This window comes from Diorhabda sublineata, chromosome 5 (genome assembly GCF_026230105.1).
Source record: "Diorhabda sublineata isolate icDioSubl1.1 chromosome 5, icDioSubl1.1, whole genome shotgun sequence".
NCBI lineage: Eukaryota > Metazoa > Arthropoda > Insecta > Coleoptera > Chrysomelidae > Diorhabda > Diorhabda sublineata.
In genome coordinates, this window is record NC_079478.1 from 37,028,473 (window position 1) to 37,048,700 (window position 20,228).

The window sequence follows — 20,228 nt, forward strand, 5'->3', positions numbered from 1 at the left end:
TAAATATCATAATTTATAAAAAATTATTGTAACATCAATATTTTGTGTAAAAAAATTTCTTAATAAAAGTATAATAATTAGGATTTCGTAAAAATGGAATATTTTACAGCTTCAAAAATATTTACTTGCTTGGTAACTAGAAATGGAAGCGGTCAAAGGTCATTAACCGCAGTTGATAAATAAGGATTAAAACATTTGACCTGTCGATAGAATCGTTAGTGTTAATTATTAATTCGTAGTGAAACTTTTGTTCTAATTATGGATATAAAAAATGTTTTGGTAGCCGATGCAGTAGATAAGGCGTGTGTAGAACTTTTAAAAAAAAATTCAATTAACGTTACCTGTAAATACAAATTATCGAAAGCAGAATTGATTGCTGAAATTCCAGTAAGTTGTTATATTAAATAAAAATGTATATAATATATAGGATGTCACTAAATACTTTGACGTTTTTTAAGAAATACGAGGGGCTTATAGTACGTTCTGATACAAAAGTAACAGCTGACGTTATACAAGCCGCTAATAATTTAAAAGTCATCGGACGTGCTGGTGCTGGGGTAGATAATATTGATATCAACGCTGCAACTGCTAAAAATATTTTAGTTTTGAAGTAAGTACAGTGTTTATACATACGAGGGTTGTTCATAAAATGAGGTTCCTGAAAAACGTTATTTTATGGACAAGCCTCGTATTTCAAATGTTTATTATGAGATTTTTTTGTTTAAAGTACTCCTGGTGGTAATGCACTTAGCGCATGCGAATTAACTTGTTCACTAATAACATCGTTAGCGAGAAATGTAGTACCGGCAGCTGCTTCTTTGAAAGTCGGTAGATGGGATCGGAAATTGTATACGGGTCACGAACTTTACGGAAAAACTTTAGGAATTTTGGGATTGGGAAGAATCGGCAAAGAAGTTGCTGTTAGAATGCAAGCTTGGGGAATGCGAGTAAGTCTACCAACATATCGTTTAAATCTAAACACCCCGTATATAATTGACATTTATAACCTCAAATATGTGAAAATTTAGTGATATTGGGTAACCAAAACGACGTAATTTTATCTTATCTTGTTTCTAATGTCTCGCAAGAACAACATGTTTACAAATTGATGTATTATTAAAAAAAAAAACATTTATTACACAAAATTTAAACAATATCGCAATTGTTATTAACGTAATACGAATTTTACATCATAAATAATCAGTTTATTTGTATATTGTCTGCAATTACAGTTACCTGTATTTACTTTCTTAAACACATTCACGTTTTATATCCAATTCCCACAGATGGCTCTGTCTGTTGATGTTATTAACTTCAATTGTAAGCTAATATTGGGAACGTGGTGGGATAAAATTTTGTTTTTGTAGACGATTGGTTATGATCCAATAGTACCTGCAACCGAAGCTAAAAAATTCAACGTGGAAGCTTTGGAACTAGAGGAAATTTGGCCCCAAGTTGATTACATAACCGTACATACGCCTTTGATACCAGAAACTAAAAGTAAGGCGATTTTTTCGTAAAATCTACTCATTTCTCAATCACTTTTGAAATAAACTATCAGATAACACTCGTATTTACTTTAAATGTGATAAAAATCGATTTATTCCACTCATTCATCACAAAAGAAACCAATTGTAACTAATTCGTATAACCATTAATGATTTTTTTGCTGCTTATTACAAAAATTTTAATTCTTTTCATCCTTTCACGCTTTTTTTTTAATTAGGTTGAAATGAAACTATCGAAAACCACTCGTAGTTACCTTAAATGAAATAAATGATCATAAAATCGATTCATTTCATTCATTCATTGCAATAAATAAATCGAGACTTCACTTTGTCAAAAACTACTATTTTAATTGAAATAAAAACTTTGTAATTCGATTCTTATTCATTATATGAAAGAAGAAAACAAAGTTAAAAGAATTTATGGACAAATCTTAAATTTTATCCATTCTTCCGCTCGTATATCTTGAATATAATGAAAATTGTCATTCATTATAATAAAATAATTTAAAAGAAATTTTGAAATAACCCTTGTATAACAACATTGTTTCTTCTTTTTTTGGTTAGTTTTTAACTAATCCATAATATTCCTACCAAATTTATTTTAATATACATTCTTCTTTTTTCGAGTTATTGGTCTTCTACTTAACACGTTTGTCTAATTTCATTACAAAATCGATCCCACTATATCAAATGAGACGTTTCTAATTAATATTTTTCAGATCTAATATCTGAAAAAGTTTTGAACAAATGCAAAAAAGGCGTTAAAATAATAAACGTAGCTAGAGGTGGTATCATAAACGAAAAGGACCTTCTAGAAGCATTAAAATCCGGTCAATGCGGTGGTGCTGCTTTAGATGTATTCGAACAAGAGCCACCAAAAGATACAGTGACATTAGAACTGATTCAACACCAAAATGTTGTAGCTACACCTCATTTAGGGGCAAGCACCGCCGAAGCGCAGATCAGAGTCGCTGTCGAAGTCTCCGAACAAATTATAGCACTAACTGGGAAAAGCGAAAAGTATACTTCGACACCTGGGATCGTAAATAGAAGCGTTTTGTTAAATATCACAAAATAAATGATTATTTATATTGTTTTTGAATAAATATATTACTTATTCTAATACAGTGTGTTTCATGAATCACTATATCACTATAAAAATAAAGAGATGGAAGAAAACGCTCCAAAATAACGTCTAATTTTTATTCTACCGTAATATGTTGTTTATAAACATTTTTAATTGATTAATCCCACCTATAGACTGGTCCAGGTGTAATTCTCTTAACACTAGTAGTTTTATCACCTGCTTCGATTTGTTTCGCTTTTGGAGCGATTACTTCGGGTGGTGAAACTTCTCTTCTAGCATCTCTTTTAAAATAATAATTGGAATGGAGTTTGTGGGCCGGTCCGTCTGGTAAAACTGGAGGTGGTGGCGATCTCGTTGCCAGAATATCTTGAAATCTACAAAAAAAATATTACGTACAGCATTTTATATATAAAATTGAATTGAAAACTATAAAACAGTTTTATCGATAAAAATTAACTTACCTGAGTGCTAAAGTATGTTTTCTTCCTAGTAGAAATTCACGTATAGTTTGAAGAAATGGATTTACATCGTGCATTCGAATTTTAGGAGGTTGAGGCATCTTTTATAGTAACAAAAAAAGTTGAAATAACAATTATTCTGTTACGAAACAAAAATATTGACATTTGAGGTTATATTTGATTAATGACATAACAAGTGCGTTCCACAGTAGCAAATTTTTGTTCATAGTACACTTATTTTATCCGAACACTTCTAACACTTATTTTTATTGAAAAAAAGTTAATTCCGTTAATTTTTATTATATAAAAGATACTTATATAGTACAATCTTTACGATTATTATAGAATTACAACTAAAATAATACATTTATTATATATAAAGTGTAAATTTAGTGCACAATTATTGACATATATTTTGTTCGGAACCAAGGTATAACGTATATAATGTCAATCTACACATCCCTTTTAGATTTTTCTTATCAATAAATATTTTATTGATTTTAATAATTTTTATGTTTAAGTGTTTTAAATATACGTTAAATAATTATTTAGCTTGTGTAATATCAAAATTGTGTTGAACTAGAAGTAAAAAATTGTTGAACTTACCTTTAGTAAAAATTTCGAGGTTTTAAAGGGTTTTATTCTACCAAAAATAAAATGCAAAATAATTTTTAATACAAATATATTTTTGTAACAAACTTAAATCAAAGAAGGTATCGACTACAAACAAATTACATGAAAACAATCACAACAATAACATAATGAACAAGTTGTTGCAATGTTTTTTATTCTAATGTCCGAAATTTTGCAGGCATCAGATCAACGTGTATAAACCTACATAGTTCAGACTTATTAACGCTTAAATTAAAAGTAAATGCAAAATTTACGAATCTATTTTAGCTAAAATATCAGATTCTCTGAATAACTGATATTCCGCATTATCTTCTAGATTCACTTTCGTGCCGCCGTATTCTGGAAGAAGTACTTTATCACCTACTTTAACAGAGGGAGGCGCGAAAGTACCATCCTAAAACGAAAATAAAACTGCGGAAATCACAAATAAACATGTAGATAAGAAAATATTTAAGTTTTTAAAGATTTATTTGAACAACACAACGAACATAACCTATAAATTAATTAAGCCGGTTATTTCTTACCTGTAATCTAGATCCTTGTCCAACTGCGACTACAGTTCCTTGTAGGACTTTATCTTGTGCTTTTTCTGGTATCACAATACCACCTTTCGTTTTTGTAGTTGCCTCGAATTTTTTAATTAGAATCCTGTCGAAAAGAGGAACTAATCTTTTGAATGCAGACTAAAAAATAAACAATTTCAATTTAAATAATACAAATAAGTGTTCGAATATTACCATTTTTATGTTTTATTAAAAAAAATTATATATTTAAATCTTTAAAACGTGGTTTTACGTTCGCGTTCAAGTAGAAATTTCTGGAACTATCAACGACCCGACCGGGAGGTTATCTAATAAACAAGGTTGCCAATTTCCTATGTGATCTTACAAATAAACCGTTTGTAAATTTTTAATTCTAAATGTTTTTAAAAATAAAGTACAAAAGATAATTATTTCAAATTCATATATAAGTACGTATGAATTAATAAATATGGATAATTATTATTTAATAACGTTATTTTCAATTTCGTATAAATAATATCGACAACGTCGTGATTAATACTGAAATAATAATGATACTGTAGCTGTCATCATCTTATTCTAACGCACTTGTCAGAACAAACAAACCAAATGCGACGTAGGTCTCATCTTTTACAAAATGTCTAAATATAAGATTCCTTCCATTTCTAGAAAAGAAAACTAATATAATGCACTAGATGGCGCAGCAATTTCGACTATAAAAGTAATTTTCTTTATTATATTAGTATATACTTTGGAATATTGTTCAATAGATGTCAGTTAAGTAAAATTTTGAAATTAAATATTGTTTTTAATAAATTATTATATTTGACGTTGTAAAACCTAGATAAATATATGAATTAAATAAAGTTGGTGAATCATACAATTTGTTACTTTTAATTTACTTATTATGTATAGATATATACGAGGAACATTGTTGTAGTAAAATATGAAATATGGCGAAAGTGGTAAAAATAATTATATATGTATTTGTTTACATTAGCGCCACTGTGGAAGTTTTTCGAACTATTACTCATCGTATACAGCTTGAGATTTTATCAATTTAAATTAAAAAGATGAATTTGGTACTGATAGAAAAATAGTTAGGTTAAAATCTGCATAATAACATACTGTTATCAATTTCAGTCCATTTTTTTATTTTATTTGACGTAATCTTGTCGGAGATGATTCGATATATTTATCTTAACATCTACAACCCACAATTACCGCTAGTTATTTCGTTTAAATGATCAAAAAGTCGATGTAAATAAACTTCGGAAAAGTAATTTAACACTTATAACCTTTATCTAAATCGAGCCGCAATGTAGACCCATTTTCCCATTCCCATCTGGGTCCGAGGTCTGATTTAAGGTGGATGAGCTTTCGCCTTATACCCTTTTCTACTTTATCACGTCAAAACCTACAGCGCCGATGACAATCCCAAGTGTATCACCAAGTCCACGGCACGCTTTGACGTGCGATACGATAATCACCCGAAGCGTGGTTGGGGAATATAGAGATGGACGAAAATGTTTTCGCGTAGCAGTTAAAAAGTAACTATAAAAAATTATTTATACATAATTTTTAACTGTTGAATTTATTGAATAAACAGATTAATTGTATTTTTTTTTAAATAAAAATAATTGATAAATCCTGAGCGACTTATTGCATGTAAATTATTTAACTGGAAGATTAAAAGTAGGTATTTGGTTTCGCGGTAACTGTTATTTATAATCGAACGTTCCGGAATTGCTACCTCTAATAGCAGTTATTAAAGAGTCGGTGGCGGGTGGCGTTTAACAATCGCGCGAGCGATGCGTGGGTTGTTGGCATAAGGGGTCGTGTCCGGGGGATCGTTGGGTGGGAGGCGGTCGGATTGGTGGTGGGTGGCTTCATAATCAGCAGACTGTGGAGGCCGCTGCCGCCACATCCATCGCCGCAGGGAGCTTTGCGTTGCGGGGTTCTCGCTCGCGCTTCGACTACGTCACCGCGGATTCGCTAGGGTTGACCTGCCGCCACAAAAACAACGTTTACACACAGAGAGAAAAGTATCGAAAATTATTTAAGATCCAAATAAAATTGCGATACGAAATCTGAATCCAGGGTGGTATTTGGCACTTGGGGAATTTATTAATTTATGACGAAAATACAAATTTTTCGTATTTTTGAGGTTATGTAGTATGAAATTATAAATATATTCGCGATAACCTCGAAATTTACGTGATTAAATTATTTCGAGTGGAATTGTATCGAAAATAAATATTTATATTTATAAAATTTTCGGTGTAAACGTAGTGGCGGCGAACTGGCGTCCGAGCACGCGTGCCGCCGCCGTTATAAGTGAACAAGGTTAAACGCCGCCGTCGCCATCCGACCGCCACTCCGCGTTACCGCCTACCGCTCTCCTTCTATCCGTTCCTCCCGTTTTCCACTGTGGCTTTTTACGTATTTTCCAAAAAAAAAGTCATTTATCATTGTATACCACAGCAATCTACCGTCCATTTCTCAATATCGAAAGCGATGTTTTGGTACACTCGTTATTTTAGATAAATACATTCAGAAACTATCGAAAATTATTCAAAATTAAAAAACTAACAACCTAGACCGTGTACTACCAACCCAAAACCCCGATTCTAATTTTTTCATGAACCCATATTGATTCTAGGTAGATTCCTTTTGCTTCCTGTCATCCATTGAAATATTAAAGGTAAAGCATGTGTGCAAGCGTGAACGTATCGATTGAATTCAACTTTCTAAATAATGCAATTCAACTTTGAATCACTTGTTCATTCCTCCGAATTAAATTCATAATAAATATTCTCGTCAAACTATTTTTTTTTCGTGTATGGTCTGCTTTAGTACGTATTAATATCATAAAGTTGACAATACGTGGAATATTATAACGTATTTGTTAACGTTTCATTTGAAATATAAATATTTTGATAAAATTAAAATGAAAATCAATAGATATGTTGATAAAAAAAATATATAAAAATATAATATATAAATGATTTTCGTGTATGGTCTACTATAGTTAATATCGAATAATCGTTATGTTGTGCAATAAAACACGTGGCTTGAACATGACTGGACGAAATGGCTGACATTCTCCAATTGGATACATTCATGCTCAGAAATATTGAAATCTGATTCCATAGAATCAATAATAGTATTTAAAATTTCATAAATGAAGTTCCTGTATGATTCTTCATTTAGTTTTATATCGCGTAATTTAGTTTGTGAACTAGATATAATATAGTTTTTGATCGCACGCCTAGATGTCATTAGTGTCATTGCTGTCAGTGTCATAATTGTTTCGTTTTTAACAAAACTAATTAATAAATGTAGGAATAACTAAATAGCTTTAAATTATGTTTCTTTCACAGTTCCATTGGTAGTTTGTTAATACACATTATACATAAACGATAAAAAGTTATTGAATCGGTGTTATTTATTAATATAAACTATTTTATAATTTCTCCCGTTATAATTGACATTTGTAGTTAATGTAGAGATGACGCGATTATAATTTTTTAAGTTATTTTGTAACGGTGGTATCTAATTCATAGAAAATAGATTTAAAAGTTATTACAGCGTTGTCAAATTAGAAAGAAAACTATATTATAATTTAAAAAGTCAAGGACAACGTTAAAGCTGTTCGATATATTATTCTTAGTTTTTATACTAAAAATCCATCCGTCGATCGTTGACCAAGCAGCAATTCCTGCGGGAAATTCTAGAAACTTCTACAAGTTTCCTGGTCGTCCATACTAAGTTGGAATTAGTACCTTCGTGAAACTAAAAGGGTCTAAGTAGGTGGGTACATATTGATGAGGCTTATAAGGGATGTTTTGTTAGTTTAACATAAAATATACGAGGTGTACGTCATAAATATACGGTTTCAAATACGAAATAATGGATGGAAAAAAGATCTTTTACGTAATATAGGTTAAAAACGACTTTGATCGAAAAAAAAAAACGAGAATAAATGAATTGTTCATAGATCTCGATTTATCCCTTACATGTCCTCTCAAATCTCCTCATAAAACGTGTGTCTATTCTTCGTGATTTTTTCTAAAACTTTTTTTTCTGTGTCGCGTATGTTACGTAGCACTTTGGCATCGAAGCCGAGAGAACGTTCACTAGACAGTGTTTAAAGGGGATAGACCGTTCCGGATGTCGCTGATTTTGAAATACAGAAATAAAAACTTTTAATTTCAGTATTTACGCAGTTTATTCAGTGGTAATTTAAGTTTTATCAAAAGGAAAAACTCTATTGGAAACAAATCAGGAAAATAAAAAGATTATTCGATAAAGTTCAAACTTCATAATTATATTTTTGACAGTTTGACATTGAGTTTGGAAAGATGAAAAACCTGTCATTATAACCTATATTTTAACAATATAAAGTTAATTTGAGCATATTATTAACTATATAAAGCTATTAAACAATTAAATTAAATCTTCTAATCTTTTCAAACATTACATTAAATAATTATTATGTCTTACGAAGTTTTTTACTACTTATTATGCAACCAGCGTTACAGAAATGTTTTGAATAGTATAACAAAAGGGGTAAGAAACAATTGTTTACTTTTACCAATTTGTTTCATAAAAAATTTAACTGATAAAACTGTTAATTTCAATTGCAATTAGACCCGTTTGTTTATCGATATAATCTACTAATTATCGCGTGTACTTTTAACTTTTGGAGGCGGCGAGAGAAAAATGTGAAGAGCGAGTATTGTGAATAAAAAGAGAAAGAACTCGGGATCGTGTAAGAGTGTTTCTAATGCCCGACAGGATCTGCAATCTTAAATCGCGTGTGCTTTTGACACGAACGCCGATGAGCACCCGAACCCTACCGCCCCTAATAACCACCCCTACAACCGCCGGCAAGCATTCTGCTCGGATATACCGCCAAAAGGGCATTCCTCACGCTATACACTAAATATATTTTTTGAAATAAATGTTCTATTTATAGAAATTATGTTAATGAAAATTTTTTTTGATTTGCGGTCGATATAAGTTAGAAAAAATACGTTTTTATATTAATATAGAGTAAAAATAAAAGAAAAAAATTTATAAAAAGGTATAAAAAAGCATCGTTAGATAAATAAAAATTTACAAAAAAATTTATCAAGGTTATTAAGAATAATAGTAATCCCGGATTCGAACCTGCCTCATTAACGTAATAAAAATTAATTTAATGACCACTTTCACTCTTCACCAAAAAGCTATTTAATAATTTGGATGACAAGAATGTTGTGGTACTGTATTTAACTTGATTAATTTTTTTATATCCAAAATTATATTATGGAAGGTAAACTTTTAAATATATACAAGGCGTTCTGTAATGCAGATAGATTCAGTGGAAATTACGCATGCTGCTTTCCCAACAAACTAAACGAAACTTTATCAGGAACATTTCGAGCGGCAGGCTGTAGAGGTTCGGTTGGGTGAAACCCTCCCTTTGGCCATTAGCCGGGGTTGTGTGCCGTGACAGGAGGCGTCCGCTGCTTGCGATAGATTTATCAAAGGCTTTCGAGCCGGAGAACGAGAAAGCGAACGGGCGGAAAGTGGTGGAAGGAGAGAGATAGCGATAAAAAAAGGACTTAGAGAGAGGCGCTAACCGAGACATTTGCCACAGACAGGTGATCAGCCCTAGAAGCCCTTATAGTCCTTGTTCGGATATTTCCTTCTCTTTTTAGCTCGTTGTAGCTGTCTTGCTCGCACTGAAATATGCAGCACTCGTGTAAATAGACCTGGAAATACGATTGTTTTGAATTTCGTTATTATGATAATGTCAAAATATACAAATTATTAATATATTTTATGAGAATATTCAAAATTAACCTTAAATATTTTAAAGTATTTCAAAAAATATATATAAAAATTAAAAATAAATTTTTATATCGGCTGTGATTTGAACCCCTCTAGTTTTTACATAAAAATTTTAGTAGACGATTATATTACACTCTGCGCCATAAACATGTTACTCGAAATATTGAAGATTGGGTTGTGCTAGAAAAATAATTGTAATTTATAATAAATCAAATTTGTTTCGGTATATTTTTGCCCAATTACCCAATTATGTGGAAAAACTGTGGAAAAATTTCTTCCTTATTTTGATCCCTTTTCATGAATTTTCAGTAGTTTTTTTTTTAATTTTTTAGCCCGATTAATGTTTTTCCCATAATTTTTTATCATAAAAGTGTTTTTTTTCAAAGTGTTATCTATTTTTTTTTTCGTTTTTATCCAGTTTATATTGTTTTTTGACATTTTGATACGTTGTCATTTATTTGTAAAGAAAAAAAAATAATTTTTGGTCACGCTTTTTCACATATTTGTCCATCTCCTGTTTTTTAAAACTTTTAATCATATTATAATGCTTTTGAATTATTTTTGGTGATTGTTTATCACATTTTTAGCCATTTCTTCTATTTAATATTCATTTTCTATTGTTTTATAGCCATTTTCTATTGTTTTATAGCCATTTTCTATTGGTTTTTAGCCATTTGCTATTGTTTTCAGCTTTTCTTCTACAGTTTTTCAACATTAACAAATTTTCTACTGTGTTTTGATTATTTTAACCATTCTCTTGTGTTTTTAAGCGACAATAGTTACATATTAGACATTTTCTATTAATTTTTAGCAATGTTCTATTATTTTATAGCCATTTTCTACTGGTTTCAGCTGTTTTCTGTCGTATTTCAGTATGCTAAATACTTTCTACTTTTTTCTGATAATTTTAATAATTTAATTGTGTGTTTAAGCCATAAAAAATAAGTTTTGATTATAATTCCTCACATATTTAGCCTTTTTCTATTATTTTATAGCCATTTTCTACTGGTTTCAACTATTTTCTGCGGTATTTTAGCATGTTAACTACTTTCTACCTTTTTCTGATCATTTCAATAATTTAATTTTGTTTTTAAACTATAAAATTTATCACGATTATCATTGTTCACACTTTTAGCCATTTTCTATCGTTTTTTAGCCGTTTTCTATTAATTTCTAGCCATTTTCATATTTTTTGTGAGTCTTCCTCATATTTTTAGCTATTTTCTATAATTTGATATTCTTCTTCCAAATTCTATTGTATCTTTCTTTTACGTTTTTAAGCTCTAGATTCCATCTAGTTTTAGAACATGAAACCGAATCTTTCTTACGTTTTTTCATTGCTTATAGCCTTTTTCTCTAAATTTGAATCACTTTTTATGATTTTGGGTCGTTTTCTATAATTTTTTGGCATCTTTTCACACTCTTACTCTTACCTATTACTTTGTAGCCGTTTTCTATAGTTTTATAGTTATTTCTATAATTTTGTAGCCGTTTTCTATGACTTTATAGCCATTTCTGTTATTTTGTAGGCGTTTTTTATAGTTTTATTGCCGTTTCTATTACTTTGTGGCCATTTTCTATAGTTTTATAGCCATGTCTATTAATATGTAGCCGTTTTCTATAGTTTTATAGCCGTTTCTTCTAATTTGTAGCCGTTTTCTATAGTTTTATAGCCGTTTCTATTAATTTGTAGCCGTTTTCTATAGTTTTATAGCCATTTCTATTACTTTATAGCCGTTTCCCATAGTTTTATACCCATTTCTATAAATTTGTAGCCGTTTTCCATAGTTTTATAGCCGTTTCTTTTAATTTGTAGCCGTTTTATATAGTTTTATAGCCCTTTCTTCTAATTTGTAGCCGTTTTCTATAGTTTTATAGCCGTTTCTATTAATTTGTAGCCGTTTTCTATAGTTTTATAGCCATTTCTATAACTTTGTAGCCGTTTTCTATAGTGTTATAGCCATTTATATTAATTTGTAGCCGTTTTCTATAGTTTTATAGTCGTTTCTATTAATTTGTAGACGTTTTCTATAGTTTTATAGCCATTTCTATATCTTTGTAGCCGTTTTCTATAGTTTTATAGCCGTTCCTACAATTTGTAGCCGTTTTCTATAGTTTTATAGCCATTTCTATTACTTTGTAGCCGTTTTCTATAGTTTTATAGCCGTTCCTACAATTTGTAGCCGTTTTCTATAGTTTTATAGCCATTTCTATTACTTTGTAGCCGTTTTCTATAGTTTTATAGTTATTTCTATAATTTTGTAGCCGTTTTTTATGACTTTATAGCCATTTCTGTTATTTTGTGGCCATTTTCTATAGTTTTATAGCCGTTTCTATTAATTTGTAGCCGTTTTCCATAGTTTTATAGCCATTTCTATATCTTTGTAGCCGTTTTCTATAGTTTTATAACCGTTCCTACAATTTGTAGCCGTTTTCTATAGTTTTATAGCCATTTCTATTACTTTGTAGCCGTTTTCTATAGTTTTATAGTTATTTCTATAATTTTGTAGCCGTTTTCTATGACTTTATAGCCATTTCTATAATTTTCTAGCCGTTTTCTATAGTTTTATAGCCGTTTCTATTAATTTGTAGCCGTTTTCCATAGTTTTATAGCCATTTCTATATCTTTGTAGCCGTTTTCTATAGTTTTATAACCGTTCCTACAATTTGTAGCCGTTTTCTATAGTTTTATAACCGTTCCTACAATTTGTAGCCGTTTTCTATAGTTTTATAGCCATTTCTATTACTTTGTAGCCGTTTTCTATAGTTTTATAGTTATTTCTATAATTTTGTAGCCGTTTTCTATGACTTTATAGCCATTTCTATAATTTTCTAGCCGTTTTCTATAGTTTTATAGCCGTTTCTATTAATTTGTAGACGTTTTCTATAGATTTATAGCCATTTCTATATCTTTGTAGCCGTTTTCTATAGTTTTATAGCCGTTCCTACAATTTGTAGCCGTTTTCTATAGTTTTATAGCCATTTCTATTACTTTGTAGCCGTTTTCTATAGTTTTATAGCCGTTCCTACAATTTGTAGCCGTTTTCTATAGTTTTATAGCCATTTCTATTACTTTGTAGCCGTTTTCTATAGTTTTATAGTTATTTCTATAATTTTGTAGCCGTTTTTTATGACTTTATAGCCATTTCTGTTATTTTGTGGCCATTTTCTATAGTTTTATAGCCGTTTCTATTAATTTGTAGCCGTTTTCCATAGTTTTATAGCCATTTCTATATCTTTGTAGCCGTTTTCTATAGTTTTATAACCGTTCCTACAATTTGTAGCCGTTTTCTATAGTTTTATAGTTATTTCTATAATTTTGTAGCCGTTTTCTATGACTTTATAGCCATTTCTATAATTTTCTAGCCGTTTTCTATAGTTTTATAGCCGTTTCTGTTACTTTTACTTATTTTTTCACTTTATTCACCGTTCTATTTAACTGTTCGCTTGTCCTTACGTGCCTACGGATGCCTGACACGCTTCTGGCTAATATCGAGAGATTTTGATATGACGCTGACGTCGAAGTTACCCCGGTGGCGGCGGCGGCGGCGGCGTCGGCATCCCAACGTCCATAAGACGTCGGTTCGTAAAATAAAGCTCGAGGATTACCATAAAGGGTCAAACCGTACTCCGTCTTTGTCCCCAAATCCGGAATTTTCGATGTTAACTTGCTTCTTCTACTGTCCGTTAACCAACTTTTTTTTTTTTTTTTTTCAACGTCTCTAGTCAAAAGTCGACAACCGCCTTCAACGTATTTCCGTTGTTTTCAACCCCCGCTGGCGATTCGAGTGTCTCTCGGGGGTGTTCTGCGGGCTATGGTTGCAAAGGGGTAATAACTGTATAACAGCACGTTCTATGGTGTACATGGGGCCTTTGGGAAAACGGGATCGTCCCGGACGATCTAACTCAAGAAAACTAATCAATTCGACGGTCAATCGCGAAACTATCATATTTTCTTATCAATTGAGAATGTTTTTACGATATAGATGGCGCCTCTGGGAGATATGATGAAAATTGAGGGGGGAATCGTAGTTATGGCTAACGGAAATCGCTTTTTTTACGATATTTTTGAGATCCAGAAGAAATTTTTCGACATATTTTTGTATAAAAATGTTTTTATATGGCCCACCTCCCAAATTATAAAGAGAAAAAGGAAATTTTGAAACCAAAAAGTGATTTTCCTTCGTTCTTCACAGATTTATAGTTTTTCATCTTTTTTTTGACACTATATTTATATTTTATTTAGTTTTTATGCTATTGTTATTATTTTTTGTGATTATTTCTCACATTTTCATCGATTTTTAGTATATTTTTTATGGTTTTATAAACATTATTAAGGTTTTTAGACATTTCACGATGTTTTTCATACTATAGTTTCTATTTACCATATTTTCAACCATTTTCTATATTTTTAGCCATTTTCTATTATTTTATAGCCATTTTCTATTCTTTTATAGCCATTTTATATTGTTTTTTCACAATAAGAATTCATTTTAAATAATAAAAGTTGTTTTAGTGATTTTTTTGAACTTTTTAACCTTTTTCTTTTTTTTTGTAGCCATTTTCTGCTATTTTATAGCCATTTATATTGTTTTTTAGTCATTGTCTATTGTTTTTCCACACTATGAATTCATTTTAAATAATAAAAGTTGTTTTAGTGACTTTTTTCGATTTTTTGAACTTTTTCTATTTTTTTGTAGCCATTTTCTGATGTTCACTAGCCATTTTCTACTATTTTATAGCCATTTATATTGTGTTTTAGTCATTTTCAATTGTTTTTCTACACTATGGATTCATTTTAAGTGATAAAAGTTGTTTTAATGATTTTTTTCGACTTTTCAAACTTATTCCACATTTGTATAGCCATTTTCTAATGTTTACTAGCCATTTTCTACAATTTTTTAGCCATTTATATTGTTTTTTATTCATTATTTTCTTTTGTTTTCCCACACTATGGACTCATTTTAAATAATAATAGTTATTTTAGTGATTTTTTTGGACTTTTTAACCTTTTTCTATTTTTTTGTAGCCCTTTTCTACTATTTTATAGCCAATTATATTGTTTTTTAGTCATTTTCCATTGTTTTTTTACACTATGCATTCATTTTAAATAATAAAAGTTGTTTTAGTGATATTTTTCGTTATTTTTAACCTTTTCCTATTTATTTGTAGCCATTTTATACCATTCAGTAGCCTTTTTTTATTGTTTTATAGCCATTTATGTTGTTTTTTAGTCATTTTTTATCGTTTTTTGTCAGAATGAGTTATTTTTTTTGTTTTTATATCTCGAAACTAACTTTTAGTGATTTTTTTTCGATATTTTTAACCTTTTTTTATTTGTTTGTGTGCATTTTTCCATTTTTTATAGCCATTCACTCTATATTTTAGCCATTTTGATTGTTTTCTGGTTTTGAACCAACCATGAAACTCTTTTGTTGTGATTATTTCCCGCTTTTTCAGTCGTTATTAATTTTGTATGATCTTTTAGCCATTTTCTACTATCAAATAGCCATTTTCTACGATTCCATAGCCATTTTCTACGATTCCATAGCCATTTTCTACGATTCCATAGCCATTTTCTACGATTTTATAGCCATTTTCTACGATTCCATAGCCATTTTCTACGATTCCTTAGCCATTTTCTACAATTCCATAGCCATTTTCTACGATTCCATAGCCATTTTCTACGATTTTATAGCCATTTTCTACGATTCCTTAGCCATTTTCTACGATTCCATAGCCATTTTCTACGATTTTATAGCCATTTTCTACGATTCCATAGCCGTTTTCTACGATTCCTTAGCCATTTTCTACAATTCCATAGCCATTTTCTACGATTTTATAGCCATTTTCTACGATTTCATAGCCATTTTCTACGATTCCTTAGCCATTTTCTACGATTCCATAGCCATTTTCTACGATTCCATAGCCATTTTCTACGATTCCATAGCCATTTTCTACGATTCCATAGCCATTTTCTACGATTCCATAGCCATTTTCTACGATTCCTTAGCCATTTTCTACAATTCCATAGCCATTTTCTACGATTCCATAGCCATTTTCTACGATTTTATAGCCATTTTCTACGATTCCTTAGCCATTTTCTACGATTCCATAGCCATTTTCTACGATTTTATAGCCATTTTCTACGATTCCATAGCCGTTTTCTACGATTCCTTAGCCATTTTCTACAATTCCATAGCCATTTTCTACGATTCCATAGCCATTTTCTACGATTTCATAGCCATTTTCTACGATTCCTTAGCCATTTTCTACGATTCCATAGCCATTTTCTACGATTCCATAGCCATTTTCTACGATTCCATAGCCATTTTCTACGATTCCATAGCCATTTTCTACGATTTTATAGCCATTTTCTACGATTCCTTAGCCATTTTCTACGATTCCATAGCCATTTTCTACGATTTTATAGCCATTTTCTACGATTCCATAGCCGTTTTCTACGATTCCTTAGCCATTTTCTACAATTCCATAGCCATTTTCTACGATTTTATAGCCATTTTCTACGATTTCATAGCCATTTTCTACGATTCCTTAGCCATTTTCTACGATTCCATAGCCATTTTCTACGATTCCATAGCCATTTTCTACGATTCCATAGCCATTTTCTACGATTCCATAGCCATTTTCTACGATTCCATAGCCATTTTCTACGATTCCATAGCCATTTTCTACGATTCCAATGCCATTTTCTACGATTCCTTAGCCATTTTCTACAATTCCATAGCCATTTTCTACGATTTTATAGCCATTTTCTACGATTCCATAGCCATTTTCTACAATTCCATAGCCATTTTCTACGATTCCATAGCCACTGCCTATAATTTTTGACCAAATAAGTCTTTCACCCCTATTTAATAAAAAAAATGAATTATTTTCTAAATTAAGCATTTTCATCGACTCGACACGTTACATTTGATTATCGTATACAAAAAATTACGTGGTAAATTAGTTGATTTAGTATTTAAGGGGTGGAAACCGACGTGATTAATAGGGTGAAAATATATACGTGAAGGTTACACGACGTTATTCAACAAGCAAGTATATCGGGCGTAAAATATCAATGGGGATATTTTGAAGGGTTTTATCAAGAACTTTAATTAGTTCTAACGAGCCGTAATTAATTTCCATTTCTTTAAGTCACCGAAATCGATTTTTTTTTTCAATTTTCTTTCGATATTATGCCATATTTGTGTTAGTTAAATCATTTTGACAATTTTTTTTTTATAATTTTCGGACATTTTGCGTTGTTTTTATGAGTTTTTGGAAGTACTACCTAACAATTTCACAAATTTTTCAATTTTTTTTCATTTCTGGAAACTCTTTTTGGCATTTTCAACCATTATTTATTGCTATTAGCCATTTTTCATTGTTTTATATCGATTTTCTACGGTTTTTACCGCATTTTGAGTGATTTTCTTCTGGTTTTTCGTTATAAAAATCATTTTTCTGATTACTATGGATCTTTGAATCCGTTTATTTTGATTCTTAACCCAGGAAAGTTATTTTTAGTGCCTATTTTCCACATTTTTAGCCATTTTTTAACATTTTATAGCCATGTATATTGTTTAGTAGCCATTTTTATTCATTTTTTTTCACACTTTAGCCATTTTTTATCGTTTTATAGCCACAAAATTTATTTTTAATGACTCTTTCTCATATTCATAGCCATTTTCTAGCATTCTATAGCCATGAATATTGTTCTGTAGCCAGTTTTATTTATTTTTTCACACTTCAAGTAATTTTCTTCTTTTTTTGAGTCGCATTAATTCCTTTTAGTGACTCATTTTCATATTCATAGCCATTTTCTAACATTCTATAGCCATGAATATTGTTCTGTAGCCAGTTTTATTTATTTTTTCACACTTCAAGTAATTTTCTTCTTTTTTTGAGTCGCATTAATTCCTTTTAGTGACTCATTTTCATATTCATAGCCATTTTCTAACATTTTATAGCCATGTATATTGTTTAGTAGCCATTTTCATTCGTGTTTCACTTTTTGAGTTATTTTTGTCTATTTTTGAGTTTCTAAAGTAGTTTCTAGTGACTCATTTCCACACTTTCGATCATTCTATAGCCACGTAAATTGGTTTTCTATTATTTTTCTTTTTTTTTCACACATTAAATCATTTTTATTTCCTATTTTAAACCACTTTAGATTATTTATAAACCACAAAAACTCTTTTTTTGAGTCTTTCGTCATTATTTCTAGCATTTTAGACATTTTCTATCGTTATATAGCCATGTATATTGGGTTTCAAGCATTTCCATTTGTTTTTTCTGTTTTATAGAGTCAATTATATTTTATAGCGACAATTTTCATCATTTCATAGACATAACTATTATTTTCCAATTACTTTCAATCAGTTTTTCACTTTTTCAAAATTTTCTTCTATTTTTGTGCCAAAAAAAATTAATATTTCTCACATTTTTAGCCATTTTCCTTTTTTATAGCCATTTTCTACTGATTCATAGCCATTTTCTAATGTTTCATAGCCATTTTCCAATGTTTCATAGCCATTTTCTGTTTTATGAACATTTTATATCGTTTTATTACCATTTTCTACTGTTTCATAGCCATTTTCTACTGTTCCATAGCCATTTTCTAATGTTTCATAGCCATTTTCTGTTTTATAAACATTTTTTATCGTTTTATTGCCATTTTCTACTGTTTCATAGCCATTTTCGAATGTTTCATAGCCATTTTCTGTTTTATAAACATTTTTTATCGTTTTATTGCCATTTTCTACTGTTTCATAGCCATTTTCGAATGTTTCATAGCCATTTTCTGTTTTATAAACATTTTTTATCGTTTTATTGCCATTTTCTACTGTTTCATAGCCATTTTCTACTGTTTCATAGCCATTTTCTAATGTTTCATAGCCATTTTCCAATGTTTCATAGCCATTTTCTGTTTTATAAACATTTTATATCGTTTTATTGCCATTTTCTACTGTTTCATAGCCATTTTCTACTGTTTCATAGCCATTTTCTACTGTTCCATAGCCATTTTCTAATGTTTCATAGCCATTTTCTGTTTTATAAACATTTTATATCGTTTTATTGCTATTTTTTACTGTTTCATAGCCATTTTCTAATGTTTCATAGCCATTTTCCAATGTTTCATAGCCATTTTCTGTTTTATAAACATTTTATATCGTTTTATTGCTATTTTTTACTGTTTCATAGCCATTTTCTAATGTTTCATAGCCATTTTCCAATGTTTCATAGCCATTTTCTGTTTTATAAACATTTTATATCGTTTTATTGCTATTTTTTACTGTTTCATAGCCATTTTCTAATGTTTCATAGCCATTTTCTAATGTTTCATAGCCATTTTCCAATGTTTCATAGCCATTTTCTGTTTTATAAACATTTTATATCGTTTTATTGCCATTTTCTACTGTTTCATAGCCATTTTCTACTGTTTCATAGCCATTTTCTACTGTTCCATAGCCATTTTCTAATGTTTCATAGCCATTTTCTGTTTTATAAACATTTTATATCGTTTTATTGCTATTTTTTACTGTTTCATAGCCATTTTCTAATGTTTCATAGCCATTTTCCAATGTTTCATAGCCATTTTCTGTTTTATAAACATTTTATATCGTTTTATTGCTATTTTTTACTGTTTCATAGCCATTTTCTAATGTTTCATAGCCATTTTCCAATGTTTCATAGCCATTTTCTGTTTTATAAACATTTTATATCGTTTTATTGCTATTTTTTACTGTTTCATAGCCATTTTCCAATGTTTCATAGCCATTTTCTGTTTTATAAACATTTTATATCGTTTTATTGCTATTTTTTACTGTTTCATAGCCATTTTCTAATGTTTCATAGCCATTTTCTAATGTTTCATAGCCATTTTCTATAGTTTTTCAACCTTTTTCCACTATTTTTCGACAATTACTAAATTTTTTTCTGTTTTTGACTAAAAAATTACTTTTGTTAACATTTATAGCCGCCGTTATGTACTTTGATACCATTTCAAATCACCTTAGATAGTTTATAAGCTAGCCACCCCTTTTTGTGGTTTTTTTTTATCATTTTCTATTGTTTCTCGTCGCCTTTAATCATTTCCTATCGCGACAAAAATCGTTCTCGACAATATCCAGACATTTTTTTCGAAAATCCCGTCTAACATTTTATTTTCACT

General features: G+C 30.1%; 3 protein-coding genes across 3 annotated transcripts; 1 reads left to right on the forward strand and 2 right to left on the reverse strand.

Annotated features, from left to right (window-relative positions):
- The first annotated feature begins 13 nt into the window (after nucleotides 1-13).
- On the forward strand, nucleotides 14-2,631 carry LOC130444757 (D-3-phosphoglycerate dehydrogenase). The gene is made up of 5 exons (XM_056780041.1): nucleotides 14-387; nucleotides 459-610; nucleotides 728-947; nucleotides 1,368-1,500; nucleotides 2,228-2,631. The coding sequence occupies exons 1-5, from the start codon at nucleotides 259-261 to the stop codon at nucleotides 2,584-2,586; spliced, it is 993 nt and encodes a 330-aa protein (XP_056636019.1). The 5' UTR covers nucleotides 14-258; the 3' UTR covers nucleotides 2,587-2,631.
- A 113-nt stretch (nucleotides 2,632-2,744) lies between these two features.
- Nucleotides 2,745-3,230, reverse strand: LOC130444758 (NADH dehydrogenase [ubiquinone] 1 alpha subcomplex subunit 7-like). The gene is made up of 2 exons (XM_056780042.1): nucleotides 3,057-3,230; nucleotides 2,745-2,969 (listed from the first exon to the last, which is right to left on the reverse strand). The coding sequence occupies exons 1-2, from the start codon at nucleotides 3,152-3,154 to the stop codon at nucleotides 2,753-2,755; spliced, it is 315 nt and encodes a 104-aa protein (XP_056636020.1). The 5' UTR covers nucleotides 3,155-3,230; the 3' UTR covers nucleotides 2,745-2,752.
- A 488-nt stretch (nucleotides 3,231-3,718) lies between these two features.
- Nucleotides 3,719-4,527, reverse strand: LOC130443973 (10 kDa heat shock protein, mitochondrial). The gene is made up of 3 exons (XM_056778905.1): nucleotides 4,424-4,527; nucleotides 4,211-4,369; nucleotides 3,719-4,080 (listed from the first exon to the last, which is right to left on the reverse strand). The coding sequence occupies exons 1-3, from the start codon at nucleotides 4,424-4,426 to the stop codon at nucleotides 3,937-3,939; spliced, it is 306 nt and encodes a 101-aa protein (XP_056634883.1). The 5' UTR covers nucleotides 4,427-4,527; the 3' UTR covers nucleotides 3,719-3,936.
- Nucleotides 4,528-20,228: the final 15,701 nt, after the last annotated feature.

What these genes read in the sequence shown, in the direction of transcription:
- LOC130444757 (XM_056780041.1), top strand. Translation starts at nt 259, where the DNA reads ATGGATATAAAAAATGTTTTGGTAGCCGATGCAGTAGATAAGGCGTGT. An exon ending in TGCAAGCTTGGGGAATGCGA is followed by an intron (nt 948 to 1,367) that starts GTAAGTCTACCA and finishes TTGTTTTTGTAG; the next exon opens with ACGATTGGTTATGATCCAAT. An exon ending in TTTGATACCAGAAACTAAAA is followed by an intron (nt 1,501 to 2,227) that starts GTAAGGCGATTT and finishes AATATTTTTCAG; the next exon opens with ATCTAATATCTGAAAAAGTT.
- LOC130444758 (XM_056780042.1), bottom strand. Translation starts at nt 3,154, where the DNA reads ATGCCTCAACCTCCTAAAATTCGAATGCACGATGTAAATCCATTTCTT. An exon ending in AAACATACTTTAGCACTCAG is followed by an intron (nt 2,970 to 3,056) that starts GTAAGTTAATTT and finishes TTTTTTTTGTAG; the next exon opens with ATTTCAAGATATTCTGGCAA.
- LOC130443973 (XM_056778905.1), bottom strand. An exon ending in GACAAGGATCTAGATTACAG is followed by an intron (nt 4,081 to 4,210) that starts GTAAGAAATAAC and finishes TTTTCGTTTTAG; the next exon opens with GATGGTACTTTCGCGCCTCC.